Source organism: Entelurus aequoreus, linkage group LG11 (assembly GCF_033978785.1).
Source record: "Entelurus aequoreus isolate RoL-2023_Sb linkage group LG11, RoL_Eaeq_v1.1, whole genome shotgun sequence".
Lineage (NCBI taxonomy): Eukaryota > Metazoa > Chordata > Actinopteri > Syngnathiformes > Syngnathidae > Entelurus > Entelurus aequoreus.
In genome coordinates this window covers 13910788-13936933 of record NC_084741.1, presented here as the reverse complement: position 1 = coordinate 13936933, position 26146 = coordinate 13910788, and the positions used below count along the sequence as shown (strand labels likewise).

The following is a 26146-nucleotide window of genomic DNA, read 5'->3' as shown; positions in this document are numbered from 1 at the left end:
AAAATTTTTTATTAATTATTATTCAATCAACAAAAAAAACACAATATATACTTTATATATCAATATAGATCAATACAGTCTGCAGGGATACACTCCGTAAGCACACATTATTGTATTTCTTTATGACAAAAAAAATATGAAAAAATAAAAATATACCATACACCTCCCACCCCCACCCCCACCCCCAAATTTTCAAGCATTGACCGGTCCGCAGCTACAAAAACGTTGGGGACCACTGTTGTAGAATATTGGTTGGGAAATGACCAAATTTCAACGGTCAAATCAACGTCAGAACCCAACATTGAATAAACGTATTTTTGGAGAATATTGGTTGGAAAATGACCACATTTCAATGGTCAAATCAACGTCGCAACCTGACGTTGATTAAATGTCGACAAAAAGCGTGTTGTTTCAACGTTGTATTTGTGTTGTAGAATATTAATTGGGAAATGACCAAATTTCAATGGTCAAATCAACGTCAGAACCCAACATTGAATAGATGTCAAAAAGCATGTTGTTTCAACGTTGTATTTGTGTTGTAGAATATTGGTTGAGCTATGACCAAAATTCAACGGTCAAATCAACGTCAGAAGCTGACATTGATTAAGCGTGGTCAAAAGCATGTTGTTTCAACGTTGTATTTGTGTTGTAGAATATTGGTTGGGAAATGACCACATTTCAACGGTCAAGTCAGCGTTGCAACCTGACGTTGATTAAATGTCGACAAAAATCATGTTGTTTCAATGTTGTATTTGTGTTGTAGAATATTAATTGGAAAATGACCAAATTTCAATGGTCAAATCAACGTCAGAACCCAACATGGATTTAACGTTGTCAAAAAGCATGTTGTTTTAATGTTGTGTTTTTGTTGTAGAATATTGGTTGTGAAATGACCAAATTCCAATGATCAAATAAACGTCAGAACCCAACATGGAATAAACGTCAAAAAGCATGTTGTTTCAACGTTGTATTTGTGTTGTACAATATTGGTTGGGAAATGACCAAATTTCAACGGTCAAATCTAAGTCAGAACCCAACATTGATTAAACGTCGACAAAAAGCATGTTGTTTCAACGTTGTGTTTGTGTTGTAGAATATTGGTCGGGAAGTGACCAAAATTTAATGGTCAAATCAACATCGGAACCCGACATTGAATAAACGTCGTCAAAAAGCATGTTGTTTCAACGATGTATTTGTGTTGTAGAATATCGGTTGGGAAATGACCACATTTCAACGGTCAAGTCAGCGTTGCAACCTGACGTTGATTAAATGTCGACAAAAAGCATGTTGTTTCAATGTTGTATTTGTGTTGTAGAATATTAATTGGAAAATGACCAAATTTCAATGGTCAAATCAACGTCAGAACCCAACATTGATTAAACGTTGTCAAAAAGCATGTTGTTTCAACGTTGTATTAGTGTTGTAGAATATCGGTTGGGAAATGACCACATTTCAACGGTCAAATCAACGTCAGAACCCAACATGGATTTAACGTTGTCAAAAAGCATGTTGTTTTAATGTTGTGTTTTTGTTGTAGAATATTGGTTGTGAAATGACCAAATTCCAATGATCAAATAAACGTCAGAACCCAACATGGAATAAACGTCAAAAAGCATGTTGTTTCAACGTTGTATTTGTGTTGTACAATATTGGTTGGGAAATGACCAAATTTCAACGGTCAAATCTAAGTCAGAACCCAACATTGATTAAACGTCGACAAAAAGCATGTTGTTTCAACGTTGTGTTTGTGTTGTAGAATATTGGTCGGGAAGTGACCAAAATTTAATGGTCAAATCAACATCGGAACCCGACATTGAATAAACGTCGTCAAAAAGCATGTTGTTTCAACGATGTATTTGTGTTGTAGAATATCGGTTGGAAAATGACCACATTTCAACGGTCAAGTCAGCGTTGCAACCTGACGTTGATTAAATGTCGACAAAAAGCATGTTGTTTCAATGTTGTATTTGTGTTGTAGAATATTAATTGGAAAATGACCACATTTCAATGGCCAAATCAACGTCAGAACCCAACATTGATTAAACGTTGTCAAAAAGCATGTTGTTTCAACGTTGTGTTTCTGTTGTAGAAGATCGGTTAAAAAATGACCACATTTCAATGGTCAAATCAACGTCGCAACCTGACATTGATTAAACGTCGTCAAAAAGCATGTTGTTTCGACGTTGTATTTGTGTTGTAGAATATTGGTTGGGAAATGACCACATTTCAACGCAGGCCTGGCCCTAACCAATCTGGCGCCCTAGGCAAGATTTTAGGTGGCGCCCCCCCACATCGGCAGTGAAGTGTATATACTCACAAGAAACCGAATAGCTTTGTCTTTGACCTTTTTTTTTACTTAAAGAAAGCAAATTAACATATTATATGAGAATGTTATGTTATGATTATCTTTAACCGAATCACAGCAGTGCTCAAATTAAAAAACAGCATTCCCTCTCATGTGATATTGCTTAATTAACATTAATGATGTGCACTTGAACAACTAGGCTTACAACTATACCTAATATATAAAGGGGTGGAAAAGTGACTATTACCTGCAGGGCAAACATTAGCTAACCAGAAGGCAATAACAATGTAAACAAAAAACACCTGCTTAAAAGATCTAATACAAATGTCCCTGAGGAATGTAAGGTGGGAGTACTGTAATTACCTAACGTTACATTATTATTTTCCATAACAATTTAGCCCCCTCCACAATATTAACCCGACGTTAAAACAGAACTAGCTATTTATTGATTAGCAATTGCCGAATCATGTAACATTAGCTTAATGCTAAAAAGCCAGGTTACTATCACATTCTGTAACAGACAAATAATTTCATGTAGGCTAACGTTACCTAGCTGCTACCTCTGTCTTTTTCTCGTTTCTCCTCCTCTGCTTTTCACTTTTTTCTTCCCTGGGCACCTGACAGTTTTGGCCGTTTTGACATCTTGTGTTGATTTTTTGATGTGGTGACGTCCAAAAAGAGTCATGATACGGGAAGGGAGGGGGCGCACCGTGCGGGGGGAGGGGGGGGGCGTAATGTTGTAACAAATAATATTTCTATTAAATAGGCTTTACTTTGCATTTTAATTAACGTGGGATTATTTTTTGTATTTAGAAATAATAGTACCAACTTTTTTTTCTTTTTTTTTTTCTCCAACATTTGTGGCACTGGCGTGGCGCCCCCTGATGGACGGCGCCCGTAGCATTTGCCTATACGGCCTATGCCACGGGCCGGCCCTGTTTCAACGGTCAAATCAACGTCAGAACCCAACATTGATTAAACGTTGTCAAAAGCATGTTGTTTCAACGTTGTATTTGAGTTGTAGAATATTGGTTGGGAAATTACCAACATTCAACGGTCAAATTAACGTCGGAACCCGACATTGATTAAACGTTGCCAAAAAGCATGTTGTTTCAACGTTGTGTTTGTGTTGCAGGAAGCGTTGCGTCGTCGTAGCAGAGCAGGAGAACAAAGCGTTGATTAGGTGGCAGATATATATTTGCGCGGCCATTTTCAAGAAGGATATTTCAAGAGAAACCACATCTCGTGAGACCATGTCGGCCAACCCCGGAAGCTCGCTCAGCTGTTCTGGCGATGAAATGCTCAACCATCTCCACTCGGGTAAGTCCACTACGAGCGGCACCGCTGGCTTATACGGCGTCCAACAGGTTCTACTAATTGTGAGTTCAAATATTTAATATGTTTTTTGCTATTTTAATTTTGACAGTAATACATAAGATATATTTTCATTGCTGATGCGTTTTAATTTATTTTCAAATGCACCAGAAAATAACCTATTCTGTACACTATTGATGTCATTCAATACACAGTAGTGCGTAAATGTGTTTCTGTGCAGTATTTCTCCAGCAATGGTCGTGTGGTGACATAAATGATGGTATTTTGAGAGGTAATCATTGAAGTCGGACTTCACTGAAGGCCTAGGTGGGAAACGCATGGCCCGCCACTGTGTAAAACTGGTATATAACAATTCATTTTAAGGTGTAATAGATAAAAAAGGTAGTCTAGAAGATGTCAGGTTCAAACACCAAACTATCTATTAAACAGGACGAGAAGCAAGTATTCAGTTTAGCTCATGAGGAGCGCACGTGGACCTGCACCCTCGTACAGTGTCACCCCACGCTCTGAGGAGGAAGTTCCACGCATCCTCATTTATTTGGGCATTCCCTGATTACATAGCTGCAGCTGCTTCCAAGGGGAGGGGTCGCTTTATGCAGCAGCCCCGCACTGGGTCATAAACAGTTTAAAACAAAATGTGCTTGGAGCGGTGTCGGGTTTGCCCCCTTCTCTGCTCGTCCGCCTTATCTTCTGATAAGGCCCCTCTCGTGGTTGAAAAACAGACACTTCTACGGCGAGGCGCATTCTATGGCACACAGTGGAGATTTACAAACTGTCCGCCTTTGCTTGATAAGAACAAAGACAGCTTTGTGAGCACAAGTGGATAGTAACCAAGGCAACCGGTTTTCACACAGGTTAACCTGAACTAAGTAGTGTGATAACGTATATACAATTATTCTGACAACAACATGTTAAGAATGGGCTATTTTTTTTTACCCTTTCTCTTAAATATAGACTTGTTTATGTTACCAAAAAAAATGGTTACACTAGCTTTAACAATTTAAAGATCTGGACTTTTCTTTTTTTTTTTCCCCTGGACATTTCTTTATTAAACAGTAAGAGTTCCAACATGCATGCTGGGCAATCTCTGACGCTAAATATGCACGTGCAATAAAAAAATAAAAAACCCTGGGAATCGGTTCTCACCGTTCACTTTGTATCCATGCAATGTGAATGTGTCCGAATAATTGTTTATAAGTTATCACACAACTTGTTTGCTTTGAGTTCAGGTTGCCCTGGTTACGATCCACTGGTGCTTACAAAGCTGTCTTTGATCTTATCAGGCAAAAGGCGGACAGCTTGTAAACCTCCACGATGTGCGCTCTTGGACAGCCACAGGAAGGGCCTTATCAGGACCCGAAATCTACAAGCAGAGAGGGGGGCAAACCCGACACCGCTCCAAGCACCTTTTTTTTTTTTTTTTTTACTGTTTATGACCCATTGCAGCAGCTGTTTATGACCCCCTTCCCTTTAGAAACAGCTGCAGCTATGTAATCGGGAAATGCCCAAATAAATGAGGAGGCGTGTGGAGCTTGTTCCTCAGAGCGACAGGGTGACACTGTACGAGGGTGCAGGTCCTCATGAGCTGAATTGAATCCTGCCTCTGTTTGATTCCTTGCTTCTTGTCTTGTTTAATAGATAGTTCAGTGTTTGAACCTGACAAATACATATACGTAATGATAACTAGAGATACAAAAGAAAGCAGAAAAATGGAGGGGAAGAAAGAGAAGCCAGCTATATTAACCTTGTAGATTGTTATAGTAGCATTAGGTTAAGCTTTGTCAGTGTGCAATGTGTTACCCAGTTTACCCTAGGGCAACAACATTAATTTATGTTTGATGAAACGTGATTATATGCATGAGTGTATGTATGTATATGTGCTTGTATATGTACGTACATGTATGTGTATATGTATGTTTGTACAGTGCATGTATATGTACATGTATGTGTATATGTATGTTTGTACAGTGAATGTATATGTACATGTATGTGTATATGTATGTTTGTACAGTGAATGTATATGTACATGTATGTGTATATGTATGTTTGTACAGTGCATGTATATGTACATGTATGTGTATATGTATGTTTGTACAGTGAATGTATATGTACATGTATGTGTATATGTATGTTTGTACAGTGAATGTATATGTACATGTATGTGTATATGTATGTTTGTACAGTGAATGTATATGTACATGTATATGTATATGTATGTTTGTACAGTGGATGTATATGTACATGTATATGTATATGTATGTTTGTACAGTGGATGTATATGTACATTTATGTGTGTATGTATGTTTGTACAGTGAATGTATATGTACATGTATGTGTATATGTATGTTTGTACAGTGAATGTATATGTACATGTATGTGTATATGTATGTTTGTACAGTGAATGTATATGTACATGTATGTGTATATGTATGTTTGTACAGTGCATGTATATGTACATGTATGTGTATATGTATGTTTGTACAGTGGATGTATATGTACATGTATGTGTATATGTATGTTTGTACAGTGCATGTATATGTACATGTATGTGTATATGTATGTTTGTACAGTGAATGTATATGTACATGTACATGTATATGTATGTTTGTACAATGGATGTATATGTACATGTATGTGTATATGTATGTTTGTACAGTGCATGTATATGTACATGTATGTGTATATGTATGTTTGTACAGTGAATGTATATGTACATGTATGTGCATATGTATGTTTGTACAGTGCATGTATATGTACATGTATGTGTATATGTATGTTTGTACAGTGAATGTATATGTACATGTATGTGTATATGTATGTTTGTACAGTGGATGTATATGTACATGTATGTGTATATGTATGTTTGTACAGTGCATGTATATGTACATGTATGTGTATATGTATGTTTGTACAGTGAATGTATATGTACATGTATATGTATGTTTGTACAGTGAATGTATATGTACATGTATGTGTATATGTATGTTTGTACAGTGAATGTATATGTACATGTATGTGTATATGTATGTTTGTACAGTGGATGTATATGTACATGTATGTGTATATGTATGTTTGTACAGTGAATGTATATGTACATGTACATGTATATGTATGTTTGTACAGTGAATGTATATGTACATGTATGTGTATATGTATGTTTGTACAGTGAATGTATATGTACATGTATATGTATGTTTGTACAGTGAATGTATATGTACATGTATGTGTATATGTATGTTTGTACAGTGAATGTATATGTACATGTATGTGTATATGTATGTTTGTACAGTGCATGTATATGTACATGTATGTGTATATGTATGTTTGTACAGTGGATGTATATGTACATGTATATGTATGTTTGTACAGTGGATGTATATGTACATGTATGTGCATATGTATGTTTGTACAGTGAATGTATAATCACATGTATATGTATGTTTGTGCAGTGGATGCAGGATGTTTGTGATGACTTCTCAGTTACCACACACACACACACAAACACACACACACACACACTTTCGCTCTTGGTCACACACCCGGCGATCGACCAAGCGCATCTTTCGAAATGACTACAAAACTCGACAGGTGAGCAAAACGATGACATTTATTTACAGTTTCTTAAAGTTAGCTCCTAATATTCACTTTTTGTTGACGTTTTGTCATGTCGGATCCCCAGTTTGTTGCATTTGAGTCATATTGATCCGCTTTATTTTGAAAGTCTCCCGCCAGGTTTCAGTCGTAATGGCAAATAAGTGTGGTTTGACAAAAAGCTGGTGAAAGTGAGACCAGGAGAAAGTGAGACCAGGAGAAAGCCGAGCTGTCTTCTCGCTGTCCGTTGTTTCTTTGGTCGGTTAACCACAAAGTACAAAAATGTACGTTTTGGTTTTGCCGATTTGATGGTGGACCTTCTTTGACTCCTCTCGGGCGGGTGACAAATGACAAAGTACAGTTTGAAGTGAAGTTGTGTTTGCATTTGTCATTTTCCAAATGTAAATAAGGGAATGTGATGTAGTTTGACACTAATGCAGTGCTTCTCAATACTGTTTTCTCACGCCCCCCTTTGGACATCTTTTCACGCGCCCCCCCCCCCTAAATTGAAATGCCATTGAGAACTTTAATAATATTTACTCATTAACATATTTTTTTCCGTTCAAACCACTCTATTAGATGCGTATGTTTATTTTCTCACGCCCCCCTTTGGACATAATTTGTTTCATGCCCCCCCCCTAAATTGAATTGCCATTGAGAACTTTAATAATATTTACTCATTAACATATTTTTTTCGTTCAAACCACTATTCGATGTGTATGTTTATTTTCTCATGCCCCCCTTTGGACATCTTTTCATGCCCCCCCTAAATTTAAATGCCATTAAGAACCTTCATAATATTTATTCATTGACATATTTTTCCATTCAAACCACTCTATTAGATGCATATGTTTATTTTCTCATGCCCCTCTTTGGACATAATTTGTTTCACGCCGCCCCTAAATTGAAATGCCGTTGAGAAGTTTAATAATATTTACTCATTAACATATTTTTTTTCGTTCAAACCACTATTAGATGCATATGTTTATTTTCTCATGCCCCCCCTTTGGACATAATTTGTTTCACGCCCCCCCTAAATTGAAATGCCATTGAGAAGTTTAATAATATTTACTCATTAACATATTTTTTTTCATTCAAACCACTATTCGATGCGTATGTTTATTTTCTCATGCCCCCATTTGGACATAATATGTTTCACGCCCCCCCTAAATTGAAATGCCATTGAGAACTTTAATAATATTTACTCATTAACATAATTTTTTTAGTTCAAATCACTATTCGATGTGTATGTTTATTTTCTCATGCCCCCCTTTGGACATAATTTGTTTCACGCCCCCCCTAAATTGAAATGCCATTGATAACCTTAATAATATTTATTCATTGACATATTTTTCCCATTCAAACCACTCTATTAGATGCGTATGTTTATTTTCTCACGCCCTCCATTTGGACATAATTTGTTTCACGCTCCCCCTAAATTGAAATGCCATTGAGAACTTTGATAATATTAATTAATTGACATATTATTTCCATTCAAACCACTCTATTAGATGCGTATGTTTATTTTCTCATGCCCCCCTTTGGACATATTTAGTTTCACGCTCCCCCTAAATTGAAATGCCATTGAGAACCTTAATAATGTTTGTTTATTAACATATTTTTTCCATTCAAACCACTCTATTAGATGCGTATGTTTATTTTCTCACGCCCTCCATTTGGACATCATTTGTTTCACGCTCCCCCTAAATTGAAATGCCATTGAGAACTTTGATAATATTAATTCGTTGACATATTATTTCCATTCAAACCACTCTATTAGATGTGTATGTTTATTTTGTAACGCCCGCCCTTTGGACATAATTTGTTTCACGCCCCCCCCTAAATTCAAATGCCATTGAAAACCTTAATAATATTTGTTTATTAACATATTTTTTTCATTCAAACCACTCTATTAGATGCATATGTTTATTTTCTCACACCCCCTTTTGGACATAATTTGTTTCACACACCCCCCTAAATTGAAATACCATTTAGAACCTTAATAATATTCATTCATTGGCATATTTTTCCGTTCAAACCACTCTATTAGATGCTTATGTTTATTTTCTCACGCCCTCCATTTGGACATAATTTGTTTCACGCCCCCCCTAAATTGAAATGCCATTGAGAACCTTGATAATATTCATTCATTGACATATTTTTCCATTCAAACCACTTTATTAGATGCATATTTTTATTTTCTCATGCCCCCCTTTGGACATATTTAGTTTTACGCCCCCACTCCCCCCACCCCCTTTAAATTGAAATGCCATTGAGAACCTTGATAATATTTATTCATTGACATATTTTTTCCATTCAAACCACTCTATTAGATGCGTATGTTTATTTTCCCGTGCCCCCCTTTGGACATAATTTGTTTCACGCCCCCCCTAAATTGAAATGCCATTGAGAACCTTGATAATATTTACTCATTGACATATTTTTCCATTCAAACCACTCTATAAGATGCGTATGTTTATTTTCTCATGCCCCTCTTTGGACATCATTTGTTTCACGCCCCCCACCCCCTAAATTGAAATGTCATTGAGAACCTTAATAATATTCATTCATTGACATATTTTTCCGTTCAAACCACTCTATTAGATGCGTATGTTTATTTTCTCACGACCCCCTCCCCCCTTTGGACATAATTTTTTTCACGCCCCCCCTAAATTGAAATGCCACTGAAAACCTTGATAATATTTATTCATTGACATATTATTTCCATTCAAACCACTCTATTAGATGCAAATGTTTATTTTCTCACGCCCCCCTTTGGACATAATTGGTTTCACGCCCCCCCCCCCCTAAATTGAAATGCCATTGAGAACCTTGATAATATTTACTCACTGACATATTTTTTCCATTCAAACCACTCTATTAGATGCATATGTTTATTTTCTCACGCCCCCCTTTGGACATAATTGGTTTCACGCCCCCCCTAAATGGAAATGTCATTGAGAACTTTAATAATATTCATTCATTGACATATTTTTTCCGTTCAAACCACTCTATTAGACGTGTATATTTATTTTCTCAAGCCCCCTCTGGACAAAATGTATAATTTGTTTCACGCGCATGCTAACATTAGCATGATAGCTTATTGAGCTAAATTTGCAACCGTTTACTCCGGAGTCATACAACTTGGTACGTGACACTTGTTTACTGTTAGCATGCAAACGTTAGCATGTTAGCGAGCTAATATTAGCACGCTAACTTTATTTTTGCTTATTTTTCACTTTTTTCTCTACTTCCGCAGCCATACACCTCACAGCCGTGTTACTTGATATGTGAGACATGCTAACAGTTAGCATGCCGTCGTTAGCACACATGCTATGTGTTAGCTAATGTTAGCATGCTAGCATACGAACATTAACATGCTAACTTTTTAGCTAACTTTACGTTTTTTTTTCTCTAATTCCGCTGCCATACACCTTACAGTCATATAACTTGGTACACTAACTAATAGCATGCTAACTTTAGCTTGTTAGCTTGCTAACATTAGCATGATAGCTTGTTGTGCTAAATTTGCAACCGTTTACAGTTGAGAGTCATACAACTTGGTACGTGACACTTGTTTACTGTTAGCATGCAAACATTAGCATGCTAGTGAGCTAATATTAGCATGCTAACTTTTTTTGTGTGCTTATTTTTCACTTTTTTTCTCTACTTCCGCAGCCATACACCTCACAGCCGTGTTACTTAATATGTGAGACATGCTAACAGTTAGCATGCCATCGCTAGCACACATGCTAAGTGTTAGCTAATGTTAGCATGCTAGCATACGAACATTAACATGCTTACTTTTTAGCTAACTTTACGTTTTTTTTCTCTAATTCCGCTGCCATACACCTTACAGTCATATAACTTGGTACGCTAACTGATAGCATGCTAACTTTAGCTTGTTAACTTGCTAACATTAGCATGATAGCTTTTTGTGGTAAATTTGCAACCCTTTACTCCGGAGTCATACAACTTGGTATGGGACACTTGTTTACTGTTAGCATGCAAACTTTAGCATGCTAGTGAGCTAATATTAGCATGCTAACTTTTTTTGTGTGCTTATTTTTCACTTTTTTTCTCTACTTCCGCAGCCATACACCTCTAAGCCGTGTTACTTGATATGTGAGACATGCTAACTGTTTGCATGCCATCATTAGCACACATGCTAACTTTTTAGCTAACTTTACGTTTTTTCCTCTAATTCCGCTGCCATACACCTTACAGTCATATAACTTGGTACGCTAACTGATAGCATGAAAACTTTAGCTTGTTAACTTGCTAACATTAGCATGATAGCTTTTTGTGCTAAATTTGCAACCCTTTACTCCGGAGTCATACAACTTGGTATGGGACACTTGTTTACTGTTAGCATGCAAACTTTAGCATGCTAGTGAGCTAATATTAGCATGCTAACTTTTTTTGTGTGCTTATTTTTCACTTTTTTTCTCTACTTCCGCAGCCATACACCTCACAGCCGTGTTACTTGATATGTGAGACATGCTAACTGTTTGCATGCCATCATTAGCACACATGCTAACTTTTTAGCTAACTTTACGTTTTTTCCTCTAATTCCGCTGCCATACACCTTACAGTCATATAACTTGCTATGTGACACACGCTAACTGATAGCATGCTAACTTTAGCTTGTTAGCTTGCTAACATTAGCATGATAGCTTTTTGAGCTGAATTTGCAACCGTTTACTCAGGAGTCATACAACTTGGTACGTGACACTTGTTTACTGTTAGCATGCAAACGTTAGCATGCTAGCGAGCTAATATTAGCATGCTAACTTTTTTTGTTGTTGCTTATTTTTCACTTTTTTTCTCTACTTCCGCAGCCATACACCTCACAGCCGTGCCGCTTGATATGTGAGACATGCTAACTGTTAGCATGCCATCAATAGCACACATGCTAACTTTTTAGCTAGCTTTACGTTTTTTCCTCTAATTCCGCTGCCATACACCTTAGAGTCATATAACTTGCTATGTGACACACGCTAACTGATAGCATGCTAACTTTAGCTTGTTAGCTTGCTAACATTAGCATGATAGCTTTTTGAGCTGAATTCGCAACCGTTTACTCCGGAGTCATACAACTTGGTACGTGACACTTGTTTACTGTTAGCATGCAAACGTTAGCATGCTAGCGAGCTAATATTAGCATGCTAACTTTTTTTGTTGTTGCTTATTTTTCACTTTTTTCTCTACTTCCGCAGCCATACACCTCACAGCCGTGTCACTTGATATGTGAGACATGCTAACTGTTTGCATGCCATCATTAGCACACATGCTAACTTTTTAGCTAACTTTACATTTTTTCCTCTAATTCCGCTGCCATACACCTTACAGTCATATAACTTGCTATGTGACACACGCTAACTGATAGCATGCTAACTTTAGCTTGTTAGCTTGCTGACATTAGCATGATAGCTTTTTGTGCTAAATTTGCAACCGCTTACTCCGGAGTCATACAACTTGGTACGTGACACTTGTTTACTGTTAGCATGCAAACGTTAGCATGCTAGCGAGCTAATATTAGCATGCTAACTTTTTTTGTTGTTGCTTATTTTTCACTTTTTTCTCTACTTCCGCAGCCATACACCTCACAGCCGTGTTACTTGATATGTGAGACATGCTAACTGTTAGCATGCCATCATTAGCACACATGCTAAGTGTTAGCATTTTAATGTGTGCATGCTAATGTTTTAAGCTAGCTCTGTAGCTCTTTTTGTACAGTTGCACCTAAAGCTCACGGATTCAGACACTCGACACCAGCTTAAAAGTATGGCGACTTCCGGCGACCCCTGGCCAGCGGTCTGGGGCACAGATAGCAGGCCTATCAATTTTCTAGTTTGAAATGTTATCTTTGAAATGTACTTATATCTCCAACTTCCATTGCTTGAAGCGTGCTTTTGCCGGCCAACAAGTTCATCTACCACTACAAGAACATGCGCTGGGCAAAGGGCCGCAATGAAACCTACCTGTGCTTCGTGGTCAAGAGGCGAGTGGGGCCCGACTCGCTGTCCTTTGACTTCGGACACCTGCGCAACCGCAGCGGCTGCCATGTGGAGGTGAGTCGGAGGATCTGGCAACACGGGAGCGCACCGTTTAAAATTGGGTGGTCCTTGTTTTTCAGCTTCTGTTCATGCGCTACCTGGGGACCCTGTGCCCGGGCCTGTGGGGGAGCGGCTCCACAGGCGGCCGGAGGCGGAGCTACTCCATCACTTGGTTCTGCTCCTGGTCTCCGTGCGTGAACTGCGCCGTGGCTCTGTCGCGGTTCCTCGGCCGGATGCCCAACCTGCGCCTCAGGATCTTCGTGTCCCGCCTTTACTTCTGCGACCTGGAGGACAGCCGGGAGAGGGACGGCCTGCGGTTGCTGCGGAAAAACGGGGTCCAGGTCACGGTCATGAGTTACAAAGGTAGTTCCACTTTCAACCGATACAGTACCATTTCCCCCGATAACTAGGAATCCATAAATCGATAACATAAATACAGTCTATTATACAGCATTATTCACATGTGAATAACATAAATACAGTCTATTATACAGCATTAATCACATGTGAACAATATAAATACAGTATATTATACAGCATTATTCACATGTGAATAACATAAATACAGTATATTATACAGCATTATTCACATGTGAATAACATAAATACAGTCTATTATACAGCATTATTCACATGTGAATAACATAAATACGGTCCATTATACAGCATTATTCACATGTGAATAACATAAATACAGTCTATTATACAGCATTATTCACATGTGAATAACATAAATACAGTCTATTATATAGCATTATTCGCATGTGAATAACATAAATACAGGCCATTATACAGCATTATTCACATGTGAATAACATAAATACAGTCTATTATACAGCATTATTCACATGTGAACAATATAAATACAGTCTATTATACAGCATTATTCACATGTGAATAACATAAATACAGTCTATTATACAGCATTATTCACATGTGAATAACATAAAAACAGTGTATTATACAGCATTATTCAAATGTGAGTAATATAAATACAGTCTATTATACAGCATTATTCACATGTGAGTAATATAAATACAGTCTATTATACAGCATAATTCACATGTGAATAACAAATAAAGTATATAATACAGCATTATTCACATGTAAATAATATAAATGCAGTCTATAATACAGCATTATTCACATGTGAATAATATAAATACAGTGTATTATACAGCATTATTCACATGTGAATAACATAAATACAGTCCATTATACAGCGTTATTCACATGTGAATGACATAAATACAGTCTATTATACAGCATTATTCACATGTGAGTAATATAAATACAGTCTATTATACAGCATAATTCACATGTGAATAACATAAATAAAGTATATAATACAGCATTATTCACATGTGAATAACATAAATACAGTCCATTATACAGTGTTATTCACATGTGACTAACATAAATACAGTCCATTATACAGCATTATTCACATGTGAATAATATAAATACAGTGCATTATACAGCATTATTCACATGTGAATAACATAAATACAGAAATACAGTCCATTATACAGCGTTATTCACATGTGAATGACATAAATACAGTCTATTATACAGCATTATTCACATGTGAGTAATATAAAAACAGTCTATTATACAGTGTTATTCACATGTGAATAACATAAATACAGTCCATTATACAGCATTATTCACATGTGAATAACATAAATACAGTCCATTATACAGCATTATTCACATGTGAATAATATAAATACAGTCTATTATACAGCATTATTCACATGTGAATAACATAAATACAGTCTATTATACAGCATTATTCACATTGTTGAACATTGTTGAATATTGTTTAATATTGTTGAACATTGTTGAAAATTGTTTAATATTTTCTAACATTGTTTAATATTGTTGAACATTGTTAAACGTTGTTGAATGTTGTTAAACGTTATTAAATGTTGTTGAACGTTGTTGAACATTGTTGAATGTGACAGAAGTGTAAAAAAGTCAAAGGAGAACATTCCCTCTCTACGTTGTGAACTTGTCCTCAGACTTCTTCTACTGCTGGCAGACCTTCGTGGATCACAAGCAGAGCTCCTTCAAGGCCTGGGACAGTCTGCAGCAGAACTCTCTCCGACTGGCCAGGAAACTCAAACGCATCCTTCAGGTACTGCAGCAAACTGACCGCTACAGAACCCCCGAGTTAGTTTGTGCCTCATTCTTGTGAGAACCCTGCGTGCCACTGTAGCGTTAGGGCAGGGGTGTCCAAACGTTTTCTAGCGAAGGTTGTATGCTGAAAGATCAATATATATATATATATATATATATATATATATATATATATATATATATATATATATATATATATATATATATATATATATATATATATATTGTATTTTTTTTATTTTTTATAATTAATTATTATTATTATTTATTTTTTTATTCATTCAACGGTTAAATCTCTAGATCAACTTCAGATCTATCTGTTGATATACTTCTTTTCTTTCTTTTTTTATGTTTGTTTTTACAACAAAAACACAAAATATGTAATATTTTCCCAGAAATATTTTCAAAATATTGGTAATTGGAGCCTTAAATCGATTAATTAATCATGACATTGATTTTTTATTTTTTTTAGATAAAAAATACATAATTATGAGATACAAAGTCATTTTTGTGAGATTAAAATGTTAAAGAATGAGATTAAAAAAGTCATATTTGTGAGATAAAAATGTATAATTCTGAGATTTAAAAAGTCATATTTGTGCGATAAAAGTGCATAAATGTGAGATTAAAAAAGTCATATTTGTGAGATGAAAATACATAATTATGAGATACAAAGTCATATTTGTGAGATGAAAATACATAATTATGAGATACAAAGTCGTATTTGTGAGATAAAAATGCATAAGTATGAGATTTTAAAAGTCATATTTGTGAGATAACAATACATAATTATGAGATACAAAGTCATATTTGTGAGATACAAATGTCTAATTATGAGATTTAAAAAGTCATATTTGTGAGATGATAATGCATAAATATGAGATTAAAAATAATATTTTCAAAGTGAAATATTGGTAAATGTAGCCCTAAATTGATCAATAAATCATGACAACATAGATGCTTTTAATAGATTTTTTTTTTTTAAGCGATACAATTGAAAAACTATTTTTTATTAAAAAGTCCTACTAAAATTCTTGGGGATCCAAAAGGGTCCCACTAATAAAAGTGCTAAAAATAAGTCATACTTTTTTTTCCCCTTTTCATTTGAACACTTAAATCTTTAGATTAATTTATCAACTCTGTGGATTGTAAGTTTTTAATATTTTCATGCTTTTTTTGTTTGTTGTATGGCCTTTTACTGAGAAAAAAAAGAAAAAAGAAAAAAGTTGTTGTTTTATGGCAAAAACACAAAATATGCAATATTTTTACTCCAACATTTTCAAAGTGGAATATTTATGAGAAGTAATGTGAGGCTTAAGTGGGTCAATAATTCATAACATCATTGATTTTAAATATTATTTTTTTGAGCAATAACATTTTAAAAAATGACAGAAAATTCCTCAAATTATTTGTGTTAAAATTAAATGTGTTAAAAATAATGTATACATTTTTTATTTATTTTACGTTTAACGTTGAAGTCTTTAGATCAACTTCAGATCCATCTGTTGATTATACGTTTTTGTTTTGTTTTTTTAATTTACTTTTGTTTTTTTCATGGCCTTTTTGAAAAAAATAAAAAATAATAAAAAATTGTTTTTTGGGGTCAAAAACACAAAATGTGCAGTATTTTCACTCCATTTACTTTTAACATTTAAGTCTTTAGATCCACTTTAGATCCATCCATTGATTATACGTTTTTGTTTTCTTTTTCATTTACTTTTGTTTGTTTTATGCCCTTTTTGTAAAAAATAATAATAATAATAACTTTTAAAAAATGTTTTTTTATGGCAAAAACACAAAATATACAATATTTTCACTCCAACATTTTCGAAGTGGAATATTTATGAGAAGTAATTTGAGGCTTAAATGGGTCAATAATTCATAACACCATTGATTATAAATATTATTTTTTTAGCAATAACATTTTTTTAAATTACAGAAAATTTCTCAAATAATTTGTGTTAAAATTAATGTGTTAAAAATAATGTATACATTTTTTATTTATTTTACTTTTAACGGTTAAGTCTTTAGATCAACTTCGGATCTATTTGTTGATTATACGTTTTTGTTTTGTTTTTTTAAATTACTTTTGTTTGTTTCATGGCTTTTTTGTAAAAAATAAATAAATAAATACATTTTTTTTTTAAATGTCATGGCCTTTTTGAAAAAAAAAAAAAAAAAAAAAATATGTTTTATGGTGGCAAAAACACAAAATGTGCAATATTTTCACTCCATTTGACTTTTAACATTTAAGTCTTTAGATCAACTTTAGATCTATCCATTGATGATACGTTTTTGTTTTCTTTTTCGTTTACTTTTGTTTGTTTTATGCCCTTTTTGTAAAAATAATAACAATAATAATACATTAAAAAATATGTTTTTTTATGGCAAAAACACAAAATATGCAATATTTTCAAAGTGGAATATTTATGAGTAGTAATTCAAGCCTTAAATGGGTCACTAATTCATAACATCATTGATTTTAAATTTTATTTTTTGAGCAATAAAATTTAAAAACAATTACAGAAAATTCCTAAAAAATTATCCGGACATAAATGTGTTAAAAAATAATGTGTACATTTTTTTTATTTTACTTTTAACATGTAAGACCTTTAGATCTATCCATTTTTTAGTTATTTTTCTGTCCTTTTTGTAAAAAATAAATAAAATAGTTTTTTGGGGGCAAAAACACAAAATGTGCAATATTTTCACTCCAACATTTTCGAAGTGGAATATTTATGAGACGTAATTAAATCCTTAAATGGGTCAATAATTCATAACATCATTGATTTTAAATATTATTTTTTGAGCAAAAAAAATCTAAAAAAAGTTACAGAAAATTCCTCTCAAATTAATAAATAAATGTGGGTAAAAATAATGTACTTATTTTTCTTTATTTGACTTTTAACATTTAAGTCTTTAGATCAACTTTAGATCCATCCATTGATTATACGTTTTTGTTTTCTTTTTCATTTACTTTGGTTTGTTTTATGCCCTTTTTGTAAAAATAATAATAATAATACATTTTTAAAAAATGTTTTTTTTATGGCAGAAACACAAAATATGCAATATTTTCAGTCCAACATTTTCAAAGTGGAATATTTATGAGAAGTAATTAAATCCTTAAATGGGGCAATAATTCATAACATCATTGATTTTAAATATTATTTTTTGAGCAAAAAAAAATCTAAAAAAGTTACAGAAAATTCCTCTCAAATTAATAAATAAATGTGGGTAAAAAGAATGTACTCATTTTTTTTTATTTGACTTTTAACATTTAAGTCTTTAGATCAACTTTAGATCCATCCATTGATTATACGTTTTTGTTTTCTTTTTCATTTACTTTTGTTTGTTTTATGCCCTTTTTGTAAAAATAATAATAATAATACATTTAAAAAAATGTTTTTTTATGGCAAAAACACAAAATATGCAATATTTTCAGTCCAACATTTTCAAAGTGGAATATTTATGAGAAGTAATTAAATCCTTAAATGGGTCAATAATTCATAACATCATTGATTTTAAATTTTATTTTTTGAGCTATTAAAATTTTAAAACAATTGCAGAAAATTCCTCAAAAATTATTTGGGTATAAATGTGTTAAAAAATAATGTGTAAATGTTTGTAATTTTACTTTTAACATGTAAGTCCTTTAGATCTATCCATGTTTTAGTTTTTTGTATGCCCTTTTTAAAAAAAATAAAAAAATACAATTATTTGTTTTTACATGGCAAACATAAAAAAATTCAATGTTTTATCCCCAAAAATATTTGATGTGAATTAATTGTTCAATCAATCAATCAATCAATCAATCAATGTTTATTTATATAGCCCTAAATCACAAGTGTCTCAAAGGGCTGTACAAGCCACAACGACGTTGTTGCCTTGAATATGTCAATAATTCATAACAACATTGATTTCGATTCATAATTATTTTTGAGTAATGACAGTTTAAAAGAAAAAACAGCCTTCATGGCAACTTTGTGTTATTAAAGCCAACATTGCAACTTTTTCCCGTCACATTTGTGCTGTTTTATTACACTTTTTAATGTTTGTTTTTTTTTCAATAGTACATTTAAAATGTGCCGCAGGCTGTTAAAAAATAAATGGCCCTCGGGCCGCACTTTGGACACCCCTGTGTTAGGGAGCTGGAATTGGTTAATTTATCCAGGACTAGCTGCAGTGTGCACAAACAACCACTAGGTGGCAAGGGTGAGCAGATAATACCGTCTCCTTGTCAGGTCTCACTAGGTCAAACACTAAGCCGGAGCAACTGTATCTGCATGCATATATATATATATATATATATATATATATATATATATATATATATATATATATATATATATATATACGATGACATCATCAAAATCATGACTGTGTCTGCCTGCATATATATATATATATATATATACGATGACATCATCATAATCATGACTGTGTCTGCCTGCATATATATATATATATATGTACTGTATATACGATGACATCATCATAATCATGACTGTATCTGCATGCATATATATATATATATATATATATATATATATATATATATATATATATGCATGCAGATACAGTCATGATATATATATATATATATATATATATATATATATATATATATATGCATGCAGATACAGTCATGATATCTGCATGCATATATATATATATATATATATATATATATATATATATATATATATATATATATATATATATATATGCATGCAGATACAGTCATGATTATGATGATGTCATCGTATATACAGTATATATATATATATATATATATGGTGACATCATCATATTCATGACTGTATCTGCATGCATGCATATATATATATATATATATATATGTATATATATATATATATATATATATATATATATATATATATATATATATATATATATATATATATATATATATATATATATATATATATATATATATATTAGGGCTGCAACAACTAATCGATTAAATCGATTAAAATCGATTATAAAAATAGTTGCCGATTAATCTAGTCATCGATTCGTTGGATCTATGCTATGCGCATGCGCAGAGGCTTTTTAAATTTTATTTTTTTTAAATAAACCTTTATTTATAAACTGCAACATGTACAAACAGCTGAGAAACAATAATCAAAATAAGTATGGTGCCAGTATGCTGTTTTTTTTCAATAAAATACTGGAAAGGATAGAAATGTAGTTCGTCTCTTTTATCCGATTATTAATCGATTAATCGAAGTAATAATCGACAGATTAATCGATTATCAAATTAATCGTTAGTTGCAGCCCTAATATATATATATATATATATATATATATATATATATATATATATATATATATATATATATATATATATATATATATATGTGTATATATATATATATATATATATATATATATATATATATATATATATATATATATATATATATATATATATATATATATATATATATATATATATATACGATGACATCATCATAATCCTGTCCTTTTTTAGGACGATGAGATGGAAGATTTAAGCGACGCCTTCAAGCTGCTTGGACTGTGAGACATTTTCATGGCTGGTACATGACGTCATCACTACAGCGGCTGACCTCAGAACAAAGAAACTGGTTTTAGTTTTTAAAAATGTGGTGCTACTAACACAAACAACGGCCGAAAACGACCTTTTTTTTAAGACTTTTAACTAACGTCACGTCTTATTATTATGAAATATCCAATAAATGCTTTCTTGTGCTATGGTTTTTCACTCACTCCAGACTTTTTAATAACACAACATTTTTTATTACACAGGCAAGTGATTTTTTTTTTTTTACCAATTTAAAATAAAACTGGATGAGGAAAATTTAAGTCGCCTATAAAATAACACAAAAAATATTTTTTAACTATATGTAAAAATGGAATAAAATAAGTAATTATTTAATTTATCACCAATATTTAGGCCAATGAGTACCAAAAGAACAATAATTAGTAATTATTAAATGACATACATTTAAATACAGTAGCATAGTAGGCCTAAGTATTCATTAAAAACAACGCAGACCCAACAGCAACAACGTTGATTATGCGCGGACCTCTTGCCGTTTTCTTACTGGGATTAAGAGCGCGGAGTCCGTCCTAGGCTGCCCACTAGTCAGCACAGACGGATGTTGACCAACCCGACATCCGTAATGTTTTCTTTTTTCAAGATGACGGCGCTGTAGTGGCGGCTGGTTGCAGAAACCTCTGTGCTCTTGTGTCATTTGTGTTCTTTTTGGTATTTTTATTTTTTTAACTCAGTGTGCTAAAGCCCTTAAAAACCTTTTATTTAGAGGTATATAATATAAATAACATTAACGAAAAATAATAATAATAGGAAATGTAATATATCAAGGGTAATTCAACGAAGCCACGCTGTTGTAACACGTGGCTTGGCATCGTCTTGCTGAAATAAGCAGGGGCGTCCATGGTAACGTTGCTTGGATGGCAACATATGTTGCTCCAAAAGCTGTATGTACCTTTCAGCTTTAATGGTGCCTTCACAGATGTGTAAATTACCCATGTCTTGGCCACTAATACACCCCCATACCATCACACATGCTAGCTTTTACACTTTTCGCCGGATGGTTCTTTTCCTCTTTAGTCCGGAGGACACGACGCCCACAGATTCCAAAAACAATTTGAAATGTGGACTCGTCAGACCACAGAACACTTTTACACTTTGCATCAGTCCATCTTAGATGAGCTCAGGCCCAGCAAAACCGACGGCGTTTCTGGGTGTTGTTGATAAATGGCTTTTGCTTTGCATAGTAGAGTTTTAACTTGCCCTTATAGATGTAGCGACCAACTGTAGTTACTGACAGTGGTTTTCTGAAGTGTTCCTGAGCCCATGTGGTGATATCCTTTACACACTGATGTGGCTTTTTGATGCAGTACTGCCTGAGGCATCCAAGGTCACGGGCATTCAATGTTACGTGCAGTGATTTCTCCAGATTCTCTGAACCTTTTGATTATATTACGGAGCATAGATGGTGAAATCCCTAAATTCCTTGCAATAGCTGCTTGAGAAATGTTGCTCTTAAACAATTTGCTCAGGCATTTGTTGACAAAGTGGTGACCCTCGCCCCGTCCTTGTTTGTGAATGACTGAGCATTTCGTGGAAGCTGCTTTTATACCCAATCATGGCACCCACCTGTTCCCAATTAGCCTGTTCACCTGTGGGATGTTCCAAAAAAGTGTTTGATGAGCATTCCTCAACTTTCTCAGTCTTTTTTGCCACTTGTGCCAGCTTTTTTGAAACATGTTGCAGGCATCATATTCCAAATGAGCTAATATTTGCAAAAAATAACAGAGTTTTTGCAGTGTGAACATGAAATATCTTGTCTTTGCAGTCTATTCAATTGAATATAAGTTGAAAAGGATTTGCAAATCATTGTATTCTCTTTTTATTTACCATTTACACAACGTGCAGACTTCACTGGGTTTGGGTTTTGTACAAAATGGACTTTAATTTTTCTGTATTTGGCCGTAGCTGGAAAATGTATAATTTATTACTCGTTTTTAGTTTTTCATTACGTTTTACTTTTGTTACCGTATGCAAAAATCTGCACTGCAACCACATAATTTCCTAATTGTGTGATAAATAAAAGGATATCATGTTCTCTTAACTCTCTATGAATTCATTAAACCGTAATGGCAAACTTAAAAAGGCACGTAAAATCTTTATGTTGAGGTATAGTACAAATGTCCCGGTAAAAATGTTGAATATGACCATCAGACTGATGGTAAATTGTCATTACAGAAAATATTTCAACAAAATAAATACAAAAAAAATGCATTAAAAAAAAATTGTTTTGTATGGCAAAAACACAAAATATGCAATAATTTCAAGTGGAATATTTATGAGAAGTAATTAAATCCTTAAATGGGTCAATATTTCATAACTTCATTGATTTTAAATGGGTTTTTTTAGCAATAACATTTAAAAACAAATACAGAAAATTATTCTCAAATTATTTGGACACAAATGTGTTAAAAACAATGTATACGTTTTTTTACTTTACTTTTAAAGTTTAAGTATTTTGGACAACTTGAGATCCATCCGTTGATTATATATATTTTTTTTCATTTACTCTTGTTTGTTTCATGCCCTTTTTGTAAAAAAAATAATAATAATAATGATACAAAAAATAATAGTTTTTTTATGGCAAAAACACAAAATATGCAATATTTTCACTCCAACATTTTCAAAGTAGAATATTTATGAGAAGTAATTGGAGCCTTTAATGGGTCAATAATTCATAACATCATTGATTTTAAATATAATTTTTTCGAGCAATAACACTTACAAATAAATACAGAAAAGTATACACAAATGTGTTAAAAACAATGCATACATTTTTTAAATCTCACCTTTAACATTTAAGTCTTTAGATCAACTTTAGATCCATTCGTTGGTTGTATGTTTTTTTTTTCATTTACTTATGTTTGTTTCATTTCCTTTTTGTAAAATAAATAAATAAATAAATAAAATTATTTTTTATGTTCATGTTTCTTAAATCTCTATGAATTCATTAAACCGTAATGGCAAACGTAAAAAGTCATGTACAATCTTTATGTTGAGGTATAGTACAAATGTCCCGTCAGACTGATGGTAAATTATCATTACAGAAAATATTTCAACAAAATAAAAAAATAAAAAAAGTTGTTTTATGGAAAAAACAGAAAATATGCAATATTTTTACTCCAACATTTTCAAAGTGGAATATTTATGAGAAGTAATTAAATCCTTGAATGGGTCAATAATTCATAACATCATTGATTTTAAATATTATTTTTTGAGCAATAAAATTTAAAAACAATTACAGAAAATTCCTCAAATTATTCCAACATAAATGTGTTAAAAATAATGTATAAATTTTATTTTATTTTACTTTTAACGTTTAAGTCTGTAGATCAACTTTAGATCCATCCGTTGATTATAAGTTTAGTTTTTTTTTTCATCTACTTTTGTTTGTTTCATGGCCTTTTTGTAAAAAAAAATAATAATAATAAATAAATAAATAATGTTTTTTTTTATGGCAAAAACACAAAATATGCAATATTCTCACTCCAACATTTTCAAAATGGAATATTTATGAAAAGTAATTAAATCTTTAAATGGACACAAATGTGCTAAAAACAATGTATACATTTTTTGTTATTTTACTTTTAACGTTTAAGTCTTTAGATCAACTTTTGATCCATCCGTTGATTATATGCTGTTGTTTTTTTTTCATTTAATTTTGTTTTCTTCAAGCCCTTTTTGTAAAAAAATAAAATTAAAATAATCATTAATACATTTTTTTAATTTTTTTATGGCAAAAACACGAAATATGCAATATTTTCACTCCAACATTTTCAAAGTGGAATATTTATTTTCATAAATATTCCATTTAAATCCTTAAATGGGTCAATAATTCATAACATCATTGATTTTAAATATACATTTTTGAGCAATAACATTTAAAAACAAACACAGAAAATTATTCTCAAATTATTTGGACACAAATGTGTTAAAACGATGTATACATTTTTTTTTTTTTTACTTTTAACGTTCAAGTCTTTAGATCAACTTTCGATCCATCCGTTGATTATAAGTTTAGTTTTTTTTTTTTGTTTTTTTTTTGTTTCATGACCTTTTTTAAAAATAAACAAATAAATAAAATGTTTTTTTATGGGTATCCATCCATCCATTTCCTTCCGCTTGTCCCTTTTTGGGGTCGTATGTTCTCTTAAATCTCTATGAATTAATTAAACCGTAATGGCAAACTTAGAAAGGCACCTAAAATCTTTGTGTTGAGGTATAGTACAAATGTCGCGGTAAAGATGTTGACCATGACAGTCAGACTGATGGTGAATGATAATTACAGAACATATTTCAACAATTTGTGCATTATTTCACCTTAAAGTTAGTCAGAGAAATTGAAGTGCGCCATTACTTTGTACACTACGGCCCGCCACATTTACCAATAACAGCGGCAAGCGACTGACCCGAATTTAAAACGTCAAGATGGCGACGGAGGGTCAGTTCGAGTACGAGTCGGTCCTCTGTGTCAAACCTGAAGTCAACGTGTACCGGATCCCACCGAGAGCATCCAACCGGGCTATCAGGTGAGGAGGCGGCGGCGAGGGCGGAGTGTCCGCCGCGGAGAGCGGACGAGCGGTTCCGGCGGCAACCTGATTGATGTAGCATCATGCTAACCGCTAGCATGCTGTTTGATGTAGCATCATGCTAACCGCTAGCATGATGTTTGTTGTCTGTGTGTGCACTACACTATTACACAAAACTACATTCACTATTTATATTTAGGATTCGTCCAATATTTGTATTTGTTGTGATTGGCAGTCCTGTATCCGCAGACATACACCATATTGCCAAAAGTATTTGGCCAGCCATCCAAATGATGAGAATCAGGTGTCCTAATCACTTAGCCCGGTGTATCAAATCAAGCACGTAGGCATGGAGACTGTTTCTACAAACATTTGCGAAAGAATGGGCCGCTCTCGGTGATTTCCAGCGTGGAACTGTCATAGGATGCCAGCTGTGTGACAAAGCCAGTCGGGGAAATTTCCATCCATCCATCCATCTTCTTCCGCTTATCCGAGGTCGCGTCGCGGGGGCAGCAGCCTAAGCAGGGAAGCCCAGACTTCCCTCTCCCCAGCCACTTCGTCCAGC

General features: G+C 33.3%; 2 protein-coding genes across 7 annotated transcripts in view; both read left to right on the top strand.

Annotated features, from left to right (window-relative positions):
- The first annotated feature begins 2976 nt into the window (after positions 1-2976).
- aicda (activation-induced cytidine deaminase) lies at positions 2977-21188 on the top strand. 3 transcript variants are annotated; one of them, XM_062062571.1, is made up of 5 exons: positions 2977-3625; positions 13140-13305; positions 13371-13653; positions 15335-15430; positions 20948-21188. In XM_062062571.1, exons 2-5 carry the CDS (start codon positions 13183-13185, stop codon positions 20953-20955), a joined length of 510 nt encoding a protein of 169 aa, XP_061918555.1. In that variant the 5' UTR covers positions 2977-3625; positions 13140-13182; the 3' UTR covers positions 20956-21188. The 3 variants fall into 3 exon arrangements, with proteins under 3 accessions (XP_061918555.1, XP_061918553.1, XP_061918554.1); XM_062062569.1 differs by having other exon boundaries at positions 2979-3625; positions 15315-15430; XM_062062570.1 differs by lacking the exon at positions 2977-3625 and adding an exon at positions 11697-13016 and having other exon boundaries at positions 15315-15430.
- Positions 21189-25429: 4241 nt separating this feature from the next.
- Positions 25430-26146, top strand: part of LOC133659804 (adaptin ear-binding coat-associated protein 1-like) — a 31599-nt gene continuing 30882 nt past the window's right edge. For all 4 annotated transcript variants that reach the window (XM_062062563.1, XM_062062565.1, XM_062062566.1 and 1 more), the window contains exon 1: positions 25430-25581. In XM_062062563.1, coding sequence (XP_061918547.1) covers positions 25481-25581 — 101 coding nt within the window. In that variant the 5' untranslated portion in view covers positions 25430-25480. The remainder of the gene's footprint in view (positions 25582-26146) is intronic.